The sequence below is a fragment of the Lithobates pipiens genome, unplaced genomic scaffold, assembly GCF_037356315.1.
Source record: "Lithobates pipiens isolate NorthernLeopardFrog02 unplaced genomic scaffold, aLitPip1_a1.2 Scaffold_23, whole genome shotgun sequence".
Lineage (NCBI taxonomy): Eukaryota > Metazoa > Chordata > Amphibia > Anura > Ranidae > Lithobates > Lithobates pipiens.
This window is the reverse complement of record NW_027507785.1, coordinates 21,275,381-21,292,056: the sequence shown is the minus strand read 5'-3', so window position 1 is coordinate 21,292,056 and position 16,676 is coordinate 21,275,381. Positions and strand designations below refer to the sequence as shown.

The 16,676-nt window shown below is 43.7% G+C and overlaps 1 protein-coding gene across 1 annotated transcript; it reads left to right on the top strand.

The window, feature by feature from the left end:
- The first annotated feature begins 426 nt into the window (after nt 1-426).
- On the top strand, nt 427-14,858 carry UCP2 (uncoupling protein 2). Its single transcript, XM_077451272.1, has 8 exons — nt 427-580; nt 3,998-4,153; nt 7,060-7,284; nt 7,961-8,168; nt 8,855-9,049; nt 10,234-10,335; nt 11,900-12,080; nt 12,962-14,858. The coding sequence occupies exons 3-8, from the start codon at nt 7,159-7,161 to the stop codon at nt 13,074-13,076; spliced, it is 927 nt and encodes a 308-aa protein (XP_077307398.1). The 5' UTR covers nt 427-580; nt 3,998-4,153; nt 7,060-7,158; the 3' UTR covers nt 13,077-14,858.
- Nucleotides 14,859-16,676: the final 1,818 nt, after the last annotated feature.

Here is a 16,676-nt window from a genome sequence, read left to right as displayed (position 1 = left end):
ATATATTAAATGGGGGTCCGCACAACACAATGTACGGTATAATAAATGGGGGTCCGCACAACACAATGTACGGTATAATAAATGGGGGATCCGCACAACACAATGTACGATATATTAAATGGGGGTCCGCACAACACAATGTACGGTATAATAAATGGGGGTCAGCACAACACAATGTACGGTATAATAAATGGGGGTCAGCACAACACAATGTACGGTATAATAAATGGGGTCAGCACAACAAAATGTACGGTACAAAATGACTGTACAATGTAACCTTTTAGAGGAAATGACAGTTTCATCATCATCAGTGTGATATGGAGCCACCTGCTTGTAGCTGGGATGGGGGAGGGAGAGGGTGCTGATACATAGGATGGGGGGAGGGGGGAGGGGAGCCTAACCCCTCCCCCACCCCTCCCAGCCTATATAATGGCTCAGGCTGCTCTGCTCTGTCTCAGTCTTTCTCAGACTTCTGAGTACAGATAGCACTTATATCCCCTCCCCCCAGCCTGGTCACCTCTCACCCATCTGACCCCCCTCCAAGGATTTCCCCCATCTGATTCCTTTTATCTTCCTTAAGGTAAGTACCTACCACCTCCCTAATGCCTTCTGTGCTGTATGTAGACTTTTATAGAGATCTTATTTGTTTTATTTTTAGTTTTTTAAGCTGTTACTATATAGAAAATCTTCCTGGTTATGAGTTTGGTTGTGTTTTACACACAAAGAAACATAGAAGTGTGATGGTGACAGAAAAAGACCAAGCGGTCCATTGAGTCTGTCTTTTGTAGTAGTTTTACATTTTAATGGTATTTTGTGGGGGGTGTGGGTTTTTATAAATGCATTTATTTTTTATATATTTTTGTGTCTCTTGCTTTAATAAGCAGGACCAATTCCCCCCCCCCCCCCCCCAAAACAAAATGGCAGAGAAGATTGCTGTACCAACATTGAATTGTTGGTACAGTGGCCCCAACTACTAGGCTTAAATCTGGCCATAGGTGGGTTGAAATTTGGCCAGCTCAACTGAAACTGGCGGACTTTTGAGCACTCTATGGGCAGACTGGTTGTACATGGGGGGGGGGGGGGGGGGGGCGGTCAGCCATGGTTGAAGAAACTCTTGCATAGTGTGTGTGGCTTGTCTTTGCCAGAGTGCGTCGTCCCCCCATACACGCTATACAACTTTTGTCTGCTTTCCTTTTTTAGATGTAATAAAACCATGTAGTGCAAGGGCCTGCCTGATTGCATTGAAACTGTTAAGGTTTGACCTATTATAATTAATTGGTGTTTTGGTAAATCTGAACAGAAAATTGTGTGTGTGTGTGTGTGTGTGGCCAGCTTTAGGCAGTTTACAACATGCAGGTGTTTCTCTGCATAGAGGCAACCATTCACTTCAATGGGCTTCCTTGCATGTGCTGAACTGTATCTTGTTGCAGCACAATGCATTTTGGTGTGAAAATGCATGCTGTAGCAGATGCATGGGGATCCATTGGTGAATGTGCTGTCCTTTAACAGATGTGCCATTAGGAATGAATGGCACTGCTCTGTGGGTTAAAGGGTAGCCCATGCCAGGAAAGCGCACAATTTTTCTATGCATTCCCAACCCACACAGAGTGATGCTGCCCATACACATGTGGGGTTCCTTTATTCGGTCTGCAGCCTGAGTGAAAGAAATATCACTGATCCCTCCATCTATGCTAAGGGTGCAAATAGATGACTCTTGCACCAGCTGTTGGGATACCCGCACAGTGCCTGCATGCACATTTTGGCCACCCAACTTCCACCTGGCTCCCTTGACAAGTCCAAGTGGCAGACTTGTTGATCAGTGTGGTGGACGGGGCCAACTGTGGCGTGAATTTGGCCCGAATCATAGCGGACTTGCTCTCTGGGTCACCCTGATTGGATGCGGATGCTATTCATCCAATTTTCCCACTGTGTGTGTGTGTCATGTTAATTCTCTAATAGAATTTGGGCTGTGATTGCCAAAAAACAAAACTGGACTCCCCTTTAAGGTGTATCTTTATGGCTGAAGTCTTCAATGTCAGTTTAAAGTCTTAGTTTTTGCTTGGCTTCCTGTCCTGTAGTAGGTGATCAGGGAAATGCTGGTGGTTTTGACGTTCTGGTGAAAAGGGTTTAATTAAAATACTAAAGTCTTGTGTAGGCCCCATTGTGGCATTAATCATTGTTCCGGTACTAAAGATGACTGACATTATGCTGTATTAATATGTAGATGTGACGGCTTCCATGAGTCACTGGTATGAGTCCTGCCTGCAATGAGCAGACATTGAGAAACCTCATGTGGGTGATTGTGAACACGTTGAGGGTTGGAATTGCATGTATCGCTCTGTAGGCACGTTGGAACATTGTGCAAGTGCTATGCTGTCTATAGAGGTGCTCCTAATTCTGAACTGATCTTGGTTTGCTTTTCAGTTGGCTTTGACTGTCACTTGGCTGAAGGACACTTAGTTAGACCCATAGGTTGAGTTCACTTTTCCTGACTGTTCCATCCTGAGGATGGTGCCAGTTAGTCTTGTACTATTAATCTTTTATGGCTTTGTCTTCCATCTGCCATGTTGGTTAAGTGCCACCCATTCACAAGCGTTCAGAATCCTTTAATGTGGCACGTCCTGTTGAAATAATGAAGGATTTGAACACTATTTAACTATTGCTGCCCCCCCCCCCTTCCTATTCTTTCTAACTTGTGTGGCTCCTACTTTTTTGTTTGGGGGGGGGGGGGGGTGGGCAGTTTGAGGAGAGATCAGTACTAGGCCAATGGATGGTACTGATGCCTTATTGAATGAAGTGCCTTGCCCCCTCTTTCAATGTATTCAAAGGCATCTATGGGGGGTGTATAAAGACCACACCCAACCATAGAAATGGGTCTGTCCTGACGGAGTACCAGAAACTGCCAAGTAGCCCCATACCTCATAGTACTGGTCCAGTTGTCTTCATGGAAAGAAGGGTCGGCCTGCAGCTGGGTTGGAAATCTCCCTGTGCAGGATTTCAATTAATGCACATTCCTCCAAACCTGGCCATTTTTGCAATCTGATTGTACAATCTGTTCTATGAAAACTGTAGTAGCTCTCCCTAAATTATTTGTGTCCCATCAGACAGGCTCCTGTAATGCCTAGTCGTTAATGGAGCTAAAGGAGAATCGGATTCTGATGCATGACCAGTTTACATTCACGATCTGTCTGACGGGTGCAAATTTAGAATTGCGGATTATCTTGATGATATTGGCCTACCAAAAGGAATTTTAATCCAGGTCCTAATTTCTTCAAACTATTGAAGGCTAGATGTGTTTGACTGTTCGCTTAAATCGAACCAGCACACCTTTTTGAAAGGCTTTAGATTTTCCAATTTTTAGCATTTCTGATTGCACAATCTCTCTATTTAGTGGGGGCCTACCTAATTTTGATGTAAATGACTGGGATTAAGGCAGGTCTTCTCTGCTACATGGTGGCTGGAAAAGCGAGACGCTTGCACAGATCTTGGTTTGTAACGTGGTCAGCTGTTAGAGGACTCTTATAGCGTAATCCAAGGCCTTATAAATTCAACCGTACAACTGCTACCTATCAACTGCCTACACTCCTCATACAAACACGTGTGGTTTTCCAGCTCCAGGGTAACTTCAACACAATCATTCCTAGGCCTGTACTCTACAGAGCTTTGTGATTTGGCCTAAGCACACTTTGGAGATGGCACATTCTTTTCTGCTCTGTCAATTGCCTGATGTGCCAAGTTTAAAGCTGTTGGCTGAATATGGTGGCCAGGCAACTAGCTTTTTGTGGAGATGTTAGGAGTGGCAGCTTTTCTTCTCCTTTGAGGATACCATTCAATGTATGTAGTTTGCATGTTGCTGTGTAGTAATGTTACAAGAAGCAGTCTGAAGAGCGGGTTTCCTGAATATGCTAAACAGAAAGTTGTCTATTGTAATGATTGATTCCGCCACAATATTTCTTTTTATCACCACTCACTGACCAGTCTTGTTTTTGTCTTCCAGGATACGTATTATGTTTATACAAAATCTTTCCCACCACTTTTCTATGGAAAATAACGGGTATCCTTCACCCACTGCTTGTGGCAAGTGTGACGGTCGGGACGCCTTTAGAGAAGCCTGATCTCCAAAACCATCGCCACTCCAGCTGGAAGACGCAAGGTATGGTCGGCATGTTTGGGGGTCCAGTCGTCTGGATTTATTTTTTAGAGCGGCCAGGTTTGCCACCAGTGTATATGAGCACTAATTTTCAAGACAAGATTTTGGGGTGTATCCCCTTCTAAAGTCCAAGCAGTACTCCTTGTACCACAAGGGATACCCCCTTACACTTGTCCTGAAAATTAAACTGGTGCAAATAAGACAGACGTTAACTTACAAGTGCATTAATATTGCTCTTATCTTGGGCTAGAGAATTCTGTATGGGTTATTGCATAAAGCGGTGTCCTTGTAATTGTATCCTCAGCACTGTTTCTAATACATGGAGATAACCAGACTGACTCATTATCATGGCTGCTCAATGTAGGTGAGGGGTCACCGGGAAGATGGAGGCATTCTGTCTCCAAGATGTTAGATAAACATTGATCATTGTCCCTGGCCGGCCATCTGGTTGTGAAGTAGTGACTTGGCGTGGATCCAGGATGAGCCTCCTTCACAAGTCTCTGCAATTTTGGAGCAACACTTTCTTAATCTTCATTTTTAGCTAGATATACCATAGTACAGTCATCTCCAAACTTGCCTGGAGGCCAGACACAACAATGGCGCACTGTTCCTCCCATGGACACAGGACTTTTTTTTTTTTTTTTTTTTTTTTTTTTGCGCCCTTCGAAAAGGTTGAAAGGGAATTATGGTCATGTGATTGGATGTCACATGATCGGAAAGCTCTGATCGCAAGCAGTGATCTGGAGCTTTCTTTTGGCTACTGATAACTGTTCTGGGGCTTGCTCTCGGCACAGCTGTGTTTGCAATATTGCATGCAAATATGCAGCCGCTTGGTGCAGAAATCTGCCAAAAGGTTAAAGCTAAGTTAACACTTGTGCATTGCTGGAAAGTGCAGTAGCAACCTGGTAAGTTAATGACACGACACCAATCGCAATTTTTTATTTTTTTCTTCCCCCACCAGATTGCGCATACTACATGCTCTGGTTGCAGTAGGCTTTTATTTTTATTTTTTCACTTTAGTTGCAATTTCAGCCCATTACAAATTAATGGGCTCCAATCGCACCGCATGTGAATTGCACAAAAATGTACAGCACGGCCCTTAAGTCTATTTGGACACAGCCGCTATAACAGATTTGCAGGCAAGAAGCCACAAATGCACGGCCTGTGTTCAGAGCCCCTTGCCTAAATATGTCAAATTAGGCCTCATTTACACAAGGCATAACTCCTGTGAGTGCCATGGTTTTTACTTTCCTGGGATGCACAGGTGTTTTGTACACCCTCTGAGCAGCCACTGCACCCCAATTTATATGAATGGGACTGCATGCAGACACAGCTGCTACTTCCAATTTTAAGTCGGGTGGGTCCCTGAACAGTGTTTGGGGACCCACACAGCTGCTAAATTAGGAGCTGCTTCTGTCTGTACAGCTGCTGCATCCCAATTGACATGAATGAGGGTGTACAGAACACATGTGCAGCCCATGCAAGCAAGTGTCCCTCAACATGGGTGTATGCTTAGGCTTTGTTCGCACAGGCGTACTTGAGGACTAGCAGCTGCATCTCCATTGACTTGCATAAGCTGCCTGCACGCAGCACCTCTATAAACTAAACGCCTGATTCATGGTGTTTATGCTGGCTGGAGGTCTGACAAATGTCCGGCTGGCTTCTGAGCTGTAAAGCGGGGGGGGAGAAGCCATCTTCTAAGTCTATATTAAAATTTAACTTTGTTAGTAGGTTTGTTATTCCTCTTAGTGGGTTTGTTCCTCATAGCAGGCTTTCTCTAATCTGTATCCTGACACTACACATCCTGATCTTATCTCTGTCCACATCCTGAAAAGGCCAGGGTCTCCTATTACAACAGACCTGAGACTCAGCTGTTCACTTTGTAACTATGGCAACCGGCCAGCAGGACACAATGGCCTTTGTGCAGGCCTCAGCCTGGACTGTAGTACTGGTGGTAGAATCCTAGCTCTTTGATACACCAGAGGCCTCACATGATTTTAGAGATTTGACCCATGTTAACTAGGGGATGAAAACATTGGCAGGTAGTTGGGGTCGTATACACCTGTGTTGGTGTTGCCTCACATCAATTGTAGGACATTCTTTGCCAGTTCACCATGAAACTCAATTGCAATGCTTCAAAAAGGTGTGCTGAATGTGCCAAACAGTATAGGCATTCAGCGTGCTTTTTTTTTTTTTTATTTTTTTTTTTACCACTTTCCCTTCCCCTTGTGAAACAGAGGTGGCATGTGGGCAATGGTGCACAACAGAACGCATGTAAAATGCATTTGGCATGTGGGTTGGTGCTATAGCTGGGCTAACCCACATTTGTCATTTTGGTGCATATCTAAGCTAATGAAGTTGAAGGAATGGGGACTTTTTGAAAACCTCAATTTACAGGGATTTCCTCACTTCCTGTTTGGCGATGGGACAGAAAGGTGAGGTAAATCTCTACAATGGCACTCGGATTTCAAAAAAATTGTCAGGGGTTATAACCCTTCCTTGTGCTATCCAAAATGAAAAATTATACCTATAGTTCTATAAGTGTTTTGGTGGGATTTTTATATTGATGGTGACAACTGGTGTCTCCCTTACTTCAGAGATTTCTTCATGTCCTTTATACTACTCTGCAAAATCTCAGTTTTACCAAGAATAAGGGTCTACCTGATTGGAACGTGTGGCCTGTATTCTCTAATACAATCCCGATTTTTTTTTTTTTTTTTTTTTTTTTTCTCCCCCCTCTAGGGTTGTGGCAGATCACAAACGTTAGCAAATATGGTGTTGTAGGGAATAAACCTTTGTAACATAACAGGAGTTCATCACCTTCTACTCTAATGTTATGAAAACTGACTCCAGTGCTGGTCTCCATGTAACTCTACAAGCCTTTACATTTTTTTTTCTTTCTCTTCCAGACTCCAGCGGGCAGAGTTCGTTTGTCTTGTCACTACTACAAATCCCCCATACACTCCAGTCTTTTTTGGGTTTATACATCAAAGTAGAACACCTCCAAAATGGTTGGCTTCAAACCCACAGATGTCCCGCCCACTGCGGCTGTGAAATTCATTGGTGCTGGCACAGCAGCTTGTATAGCTGACCTGTTCACCTTCCCCCTGGACACTGCCAAAGTCCGCTTGCAGGTTAGTAAAGAACAAAAAACATGGTTCAAACATCTGCACATTATTCAACACATCACTGTGCACATTTAGTTTGTGAAACTATTTGGGATTAATGTTCTGTAATGTCGGTAAACCTGAACTGGGTTGCTGCACTTAAAGCCTCTTGGCCTTGTTAAAGGGTCAGTCTGCCAAAAACGAATACGTTATTGTTTAGCAAGTTAAACTAACATTTGTCAGGGACTCTACTGGAGAGACTTATGCTGTGGTGTACCCATAAAAAAGGGGTTCCCACTATTCATGCACACCTACTGTGCCAATTAGGAGGGGTTCCCATTATCTCTGCTTGGAGTTTCTGGGTCTGTACACCTTGTGCCCATCATAAAGGTTTCCACCATCCTTTTATAGAAGTTCTCCATTCTGGACTCTTGCTGCCTCCATTATGAGGGGTTACTCGCATCCCTATTGGGTTTGTATGTATTTTTATATAGTGACGAATGTAAGGAAAATGCTAGAACAGAGCTGAGAATTGTGGCAGGGAGATCTCATTATTTGATGGGGCTGGGTCAGACCCCCCCCCCTGCTTCTCACACTCCCCAGATTTCATCTAGAGGGCTCAACTTTTGGGTGTCCTTTAGGAACTCAAAGCCAAATGTATTCAAACTATTTACACTGGTACAAATGTTTTTTGTTTGCACAGATCCAAGGAGAGAGCAAGACCTCTGTCAACTTTAAGACTGCCCAGTACAAGGGAGTCTTTGGGACCATTTCCACAATGGTCAAGACAGAAGGGCCCAGGAGCCTGTACAATGGGCTGGTGGCAGGCCTCCAGCGACAGATGAGCTTTGCGTCCGTCCGTATTGGACTTTATGATTCTGTCAAGCAATTCTACACCAAGGGATCAGAACGTAAGTGGATACATCCTAAAGCAAGTCCATCATGGAAACCCATTTCCCTGGCCTTAAACATACAGCTGAATTTTGGTTTTAGGGATAGGATTATGCTTTCAAATGATCGAGGCCAGTATAAAAGGTGGCTATGCTCGCATTAAAGACATGGGACTGAAGAGCTGCCCCCCACCACCCAGGTGGACCTGTCTAGAGGCTGGGACATTGATTTCTTCTAACCCTCCCTAGAACTAAAAGGCTCCCCTTTGGCCATGTTGGGGTTTGGTCCCCCCCAACATCCAGCTGCCCTATTGAGACCTGAAAGTGGTAATTAACATTTTATCTTAGTATAAGTCTACTATAGGCTTGTACAGCAAATATGTGAGGGGGGAAATGCTGCATACTAGAGAGAATTTGAGCATGCATACTGTTGGAAGGGGGAAGAGTCATGGCTGGGGTCCCCTTGAATCAAGGGCATGGGAGCTCTTCTATATTGTTTTATGACCTACTCTGGCAATTTAGAGTATCTTTGTTTAATCAATGTACTGTTTGGTCTGTTTTCAGTACATGCTCCCTTAAAATGCATGTACAAAAATACCTGATCTGCAATTAGTGAGTTGACATGGCAAATTCAGAAAATATCTACTTGTCAGGCCATATTTGTGGCATTGGGTTGTCAATGTCCTTACTTGATCGATTTCTTACAGATGTTGGAATTGGGAGCAGGCTGCTTGCTGGCTGTACCACCGGAGCCATGGCGGTTGCAATTGCCCAGCCCACAGATGTGGTCAAAGTGAGATTTCAGGCTCAGGCCAACACTTCCAGTGCTAAGAGGTACAAAGGAACAATGGAAGCCTACAAGACCATCGCTAAGGAAGAAGGCATGCGCGGCCTCTGGAAAGGTTTGTCAAGCTCCTTTTTTATTCCATCGCTGAATGCTTGCGGTTAGATGTCTTTAGAGAGAGGCCTATGCTTCCAAATGATTACCATTATCAAAGGGGGGCCAAGTTGGCTATTAGAGATGGGATAAGTAAGGGGGTATATAGAACAAAGTCTACCCATAGATCCCAAGCTGCAAAGCTTGAAATATTGCCAGTTCATCTAAGACTGAATTTGTGGTAAGTTTAAACTACATAACCAAAAGAGATCTGGTGTCAGGACGGACAGTAAGTAAAGGGGAAATGTTCTAAATGGGAGCAGTGATGCAGATGGCTCTTCACTCAGCCACTAACTTTTGCTGGGGTTGGGCTTTAAGATGGCCAAATGTATAACATCTAGAAGGGCATATTTTGGGGAGCGTTAAATGTGACCAAATGGCAAATTTTCAATGCCTGTGTGAGACTTTACTGGTAGCCCTATTAAAATCTGGTGGCCTTCTGTACTTTAAAAAATGTGACTTCCTGTTTATGGGAAGCAGTATTTATAGCCCTGTTTCTTTAAACTCCTAACTGATGCTGGTCTAACCAGCTCAGTGTTTTTGACACACCCTGAGCTTATCGCTGAACTACTTGTAGCTTTTCCTGTGGGGTAAGAAAGTGGCTCCTGTAATGCTTCATGGCTCATAACACCGGTGGCATGCACATGCTTCGTGTTGCTGAGCACAGTTCACACTGAATCCTGCATATGCTTACACTGCATTTGGAAAAGCTGATGGAGCTCTCTCCAATAAAGGATATGGCCAGTTAAAGCTCTGTCTCCTTTTGCCTATAAGGTGACCCCCCATGTTTCAAAGTGAAAATAAAAACCCACATTTGACCCTAGCTCAGGGTTATGCAATTGGTGGACCTCCAGCTGTTGCAGAACTACAAGTCCCATGAGGAATAGCAAGACTGACAGCCACAAGCATGACACCCAGAGGCAGAACCATGATGGGACTTGCAGTTTTGCAACAGCTGGAGGTCCTCTAATTGGATATCCCTGCACCTAGCTGAACTGTATTAAACTACAAACTTGCCACCATGAGCTTTGCAAACAACATTCTGGTAAAAGCAGAATCAGACACAGGTTTTATTTAAAACAAAATCTCTGCCATTAGACAGTATATCCTTTAAATTGAATCCTAACATGCAATTTTTTTTTTCCACAGGTACCGCCCCAAACATCACCCGCAATGCCCTTGTGAACTGTACAGAGTTGGTCACTTATGACCTCATCAAAGATGCCCTCCTTTCGTACAACCTTATGAGTGGTGAGTTTCTGGATATTTACCCTCCACAGCCATCACAACTGGCTTCCCTTCCAAAATTTTAAAGAACCGCTACTAGAGTATCCAGTATGGCTGCCAGAGGGTTAAGCTGGCCATACAGTTTTCCTTCATCCAGCAGGCTGAACAGACTACTCCATCCACAAACAAGGTGGCTTTAAAGAATTTTCCATGTCCCTTTTAACAATCAAACCTTCTACTTTTGTCAAGCGGGGGATCTCGCATACTAAAGGACATTAAGCTAGCCCCTGCTGAACTGAACACTTCAGTTGGTGTAAAGCTAGCTTAGGAGGTTTCACTTGGCAAGTCCTCCATTGGGTTGAAAGCATAACTAATACCTTGGCAATAACCATAAGAGCCTGAAATCCTAATTGTGCAAAGGTACCGTAGTTGCCAAAATGAAACCGCTTACTTTCAATGGTATATTTAACAAACAAAAGGGACCAACTGAAAGGTTCAAGGTTAGGTACACACAGCTTAAGTGTCTGATAGCTGCATGCCAGGTTGATATACACTTTTATGTTGGCAATTAAGGTATCAATTTGATCCTGTGCACATCTTGGGGCTTGCTCACCAGGTGTGGTGGGGCTGAACTGTTGGATTTTTGCCTGCACAGAACCAATGTATAGATAATGAGAAATGCTTGGCTTCTAAATGGTTGGTTTGTCTTGGTGTTGAAAGTACTGTCACAACACTGCCATAGTGAAACCATTATTGCACTGTCACCAGAATAAGCACATTACTGTCACGCAGAACATTCCAGCAGCCTTGCATTCAGTAGGGATTTCTGGTGTGAACTGGCCCTTAATGTCCCCTCGAAATGCCTAGACAAAATGTGCCCATGGCAGCCAGATTTACCTTCATCCCCATGCAGCAACAATATGGCAACCTCCAAAATGGTTCTGTTAAACATCAGGGTCCACTTTATTGGCAAGATAGGAATCATGAGGCTTTTAATAAACTAGCATGGCTTCCTATGCCAGTCCTCAAAAATTACTCGCATTTTGCAAGTGACTTTTGAGGGCTGGTGAAGGGCTTCCTGGGGGTGAGCACAGATCAGAGGGGAAGAGCCGCCATTGGATCAGCGCAGGGAACATATCTTTGTTTCAATAGTAGTGTATTCCCCCGTCATGTGCTGTCACATAAGCCCCTCCCCTTCTCCAGGGCTTTAATACATGCCAGCCATCCTAGGATTGGATGGGTGATCTGTCTAGCAAATTTCCTCAGACAAGGGGAGGGGCTTGTATGATGGCACACTGTGGGGGGGGGAAACGCAAAGCTGTGATGTTCCCTGCTCTAATCATCCAAGCTCGGCTCTTTTTCCCCTCCACAGGTAGGCTGCACATGGTGGGCACAGATAAAGTTAATATTTTTAATATATCTTAATTGCATAAAACATTAAAGTGTAATTTCATGAGAGAATTTGAGGGCGGGTAGGGGTTGGGCTGGGCAACTGGTGGCGGGTAACCCTTGAGGCCTGGCTAGTAGCTCAGGACTTGAAATTTTGAGCCCTGTCCTATGCAATCCTAATCTTGTGGTGTTCTTGCAGATAACCTCCCGTGTCACGTCACCTCTGCGTTTGGAGCTGGCTTCTGCACCACGGTGATCGCCTCCCCTGTCGATGTAGTGAAGACAAGATACATGAACTCTGCCAAGGGGCAGTATCGGAGTGCTCTGAACTGTGCCTTAACCATGTTCCAGAAGGAAGGACCATTGGCTTTCTACAAAGGGTGAGTTTAAGATCTTTCACTTAATACCAACCACACCACCCACATGCCACAAAGCTCCATAGTTGCCCTGCTGATAGTCTTTGCATCCAAGCTGTATTGTAACTAAGTAAATTGATTCCCCTGAATGCCCCTTTGATAATGCCACTGTTGCTGGCTTTTGGTAATGCTAAAAACATGGTTGTCTGACTAGACTTGGAACCAGCCTAGAGTAAACAAGTGGGGGAACGGAGGACCAACCTAGAGACTAACCTATTTGCTGCCTTCAGGTCACATTGCACCTAGTCTACCAGCATTTTTACATTTGGCAATGGTAACTAACAAACTTATCAGGTCATTACCACCTAGCATGGATTCACCAAGCTTCAATTGGCCCCTGAAAGTGTACTGTTAAGCCATGCTAGTTCAGGGAAAGTCACTTGGTGATTCAGTGCTGGGGTCTGGTATGTGGGTATTCACGCTGTATGTCCTCACCAATGTCCTCATGACAACTGGGCACACTGCTTTTTTTTTTTTTTTTTTTTTTTTTTTTTTTTTTTTTTTTTTGGGAGGTAAAATGGTAGCATGATTTACTTTAAAATTCATGAGGAATAATGGTGGCTACTGACTTTAGAAAAAAAGGTAGCTTCCCAGTTTCAAATGTGGGTACTGGCATTGTCCTGGTCTAGGCTCCAATGGGTCATCCGGACCAGAACTAGGGCCATGAGGCTCAGTGGGCCCTGTCGGGTTGTATAGAACCCAATTACTTGATGCATGCCGGCAGGGCCACCATTAAAGTCCATTCTGGACACATCTGAGACATGTTCTCTAGAATGTCAGACTGGTTCCTCCATGCTTGTGTTCATGTCCTGCCAGGTACTGATTTTACTCCTCTGTGCCCACAGGTTCATGCCATCTTTCCTGAGGCTGGGATCCTGGAACATCGTTATGTTCGTCACATATGAACAGCTGAAGAGAGCCATGATGTCTGCTCGAGTCTCCTGGGAGGCTCCTTTCTGATCATGATGGCACACTCTGCCCCTACTCTTTTTAAATCTTAGGTGTCTATACCTCTTGTTAGACTTTTTTTTTCTTATCTGTCCAATCCCCACGTTTGTGATCTCCTCCTTTCTAAAGAAGTGACCACTTTTAAAAAATTTTGTATGGATAATTTTGCATCCAATAGTGGACATTTGGCACCAGATATCCATTCTTCCAGCAGCTGCTGTGCCAGATGTCTTCTATGGATTAGACTTACTTTTTGTTAAAGCTCTTCAAGTTTAAAGTTACTGCACCTTATTTTAAAGAAATACTTTTAGCATGGTAGTTAACTGGATGCCGTTCAATCTTTTGACAGCTATAATGAGCTATTGGTAGCTAGTAAAGCCCAATGCCAGCAAAAACTTTGGTTTTTGAATAGCAAGGAAGGATTAGAACCCCCTAGGATAGCTGTATATGGCCCTGTTTGGAGGATCCTAAAATCCTGTCCATTGCATCTATCAGACCAGTTGAGGTATAGTCCAGATTTTAGACTAAAGGTTGCTGCTTCCAGACAAGAGCTCCTCCATTGAAAACACACCCCAGTGAGGTACACAGGGGAAGGCTCTGCAGTGAATCGGAGCAAGAAAGTAGTCCTGGATGGCCGCACACCAATACAACACTTTGGTTTAAAAAAAGGCAAGTCAGTCCATACTATACAAAAGGGCAGACCGCTGACCCATTTCACACCATGGGTTGGTGCTTGGTCACAGCTATGACTAAGCACCGACCCAGTGTGAAACTCATTAGCTGTCTGCCCCTTTTTTTGTACAGTATGGACTCTTTTGGCACTTTTTTTTTTTTTTTTTTTTTTTTTTATCTTGAATAAAGGTGTGCGGCCGTCCAGGACTACTTTCTTGCTCTCAGATCAGTTGAGGTAGATGCCAGTTAAACTTTTTTTTTTGGTGGGAACCTTGGGTTTTTCCAGCAGATTCCCCTTCCTGTCTAATGTCAAGTTAAAAGCCTCTTCTGGGCTACTTGGCCAGTATTTTAATACCTGATGGATGTTTTTAACCCTTCCTAATGCTATCCAAAGAGGAAAAGCTTTGTCTGGCATTGTGCTCCTGCTTAAGTCTGCTTGTTCCATCTTAAGAGATTGTCACCTTGGCTATACAGCAGCCATCTTGTTTCAAACCTCTTTCGAGAAGACAAACGGTCTACCATTTGGAACAAACTCTTCACTCGCAGACTAGAGATCTACTCAAAGGCAATACAAATTGTAGCTCTTTTACGGCTTGCTAAAATTTTAATATTGCCAATGTAATTTTAAACATTCAGTCTACATTGGTACTGTGGTGTAGAAGTTGGCCTTTTCGAAATATAAAAAAACAAAATAAAAAAAGTAAAAACTGTAACCACTGCACACCCGGCATGATGGGTACACCCTGTGTAGGTGACGTCTGTAAATCACTTTGCAGTACAAATGGCTTTCAATTTGGCATATCAGTTTCCACTTTGGGGTTTCTGTTTGATTTTTCTATTTCTGAAAGTCACATGATTGGTGAACCAATTTCTGCTTTTTCATGGTTCGTGTGCTGACTTCACATTCCTGAAACTGCTGAGTACGTCAGACTTGAGTCACCTTCCTCATGTGGGCTGAGAACCGCAAGGGGATGTGACGCTTGTCTCTCTGTAAAGTGAATTCAATTCTATTAACCTTCTCTGACAGACCAAATGACTTGGTGTAATTTTTTTTTTAATGTTCTGTACCATGTTCTTTTGTATGGAAGACTGCATGATTTTCAATAAAGTCCGGAGACTGTGTCTGTGTGTGGGGTGTTTTATTTATTTTCCCTGAAGTTTTTTGCATTTTTTAACTTTACAAAGGAAAAAAGTCTAATGCAAAACTTCAGTAAAAGTGTGTTTTTTTTTTTTTTTTTTTTTTTTTTTTTCCACACAAATGAAATTAGATATAGCATGTCAAAACTTAAATTTTCCATAAGTGACACTTTATAGGTCATCATTTTTAGTGTTGCAGAGGTTTGGTGCTAATATTGCTCTCTGGTGGGTGCAGTGTTCTCTAATGTGTAGGTGCCCCTAACTTATCTTTTCCCATCGACTAGGGCAAGGGTAGGCAACCTCAGCACTCCAGCTGTGGTGAAACTAAATCTCATTATGCCTCTCTAGCAGTCGTGATTGTCAGGGTCTTTGTCTCACAGGACAGCTGGAGGGCCAAGGTTGCCTACTCCAGACCTAGGGTGACAGTCTATGTGGTAGTTGTGTTTTTTTTTTTTTTATTTTTTTTTTTTTTTTTTTTTTTCGGGTGACAGGTTCTCTTTAATGAGACATGCAGCGTCTAAGACCCCTCCCCCCCACCTTATATCTCCTCTGGGCTCCACTGGATATATTGCAATTGATCCCTTCCCAACTATGCTAACCAGAGACACAGGCTGTCCCAGAAGTGACATACAGGCTGCTTTCTGGGTCACAAGGAGTAGAGCAGCCATGTCCATTGTTTTCCATCCCCCTTCACCTGCCATGTTGGTCCCAGGCCTGCAGATGGGCAAGCAGAGCCTGGAATACATGGCAGGGGGTCCCCAGGGGTGTGTGGCTGCAATTGGCAGCTGCCCAAACTCCACCTGGCAGGCAGGGGGCATGGTGATGAGTCGATGTGTTATGGTCACGCCTAACTTTCAGAGGTCTAAAGGTTGCTTTTAAGTCTGGAGGCTCTCATTTAAAGGTTGTGGAACATCAGTAGTTGATCATTCAACTGGAATTGTTAAAGAAATTCCAGAGCTTCTCCAAACCTCTTTGGTTCTATTGAGTGCCAGGAAGGTACCCCAGCATTTATACACTCAGCAAAGACGCCTTATTCCAATCACCATGGAATGTGTAAACATTTTGTCCAAGCCAAGGATGGGAGTTGTAGAACCACCCTGTTGTAGTTGCATAACCCATCCCTTGGTGTCAGGACGTCTGCAAAGGTGTTTAATGTTTCAACCCAAATGGCTGAGGGTGCAAATTTCTCAACTTGTGGAATTGAGATATGAATTTTTTTATCTTAAGGTGTAGGAAGAGTCTGAGTCTTAACATTTTAGGGGTGTTTCTCCCCCCCTCCTATTTCAGGCCATTGGTTTGAGAGAAATTGGTATCTTCCTGGCACTCATTAGCACAGGAGTGGCTTTGACAAGCTACAACATCTTTGCATAGGTGTATTACACGCTAACAGAACTAATGTCCCAATAGGAAGACTTCACCTCTATATTTTCTGGGAACAACCTGAAATTTGGGTTTTACGTTCACTTTAAATGATGGCAAGCGGGACAAATGAGGAAGATTCACCCTTAATAGGGGCACAGGGCAATAAAAACTGACAGGGGTTCTAATTCTCTCTACGTTATCCAAAATTACGGTTTTTTTTTTTTTTGGTTTTTTTTTAACCCTGTACCCACAATCCAACTTTCCAATGGGAAATGTTGGATGTCAGGCTGTTGGCGGAAAATCCAACCGTGTGTATGCTCCATTAGACAACTGGCAGACTTTCTGCCAACAAACGTTGGCTAGCATGTTTTCAAATTTTCTGGCAACAAATGTGTGGTGGACTTTTGCACGCATGCTCATAGGCAAGGACGAGCCAGAAGT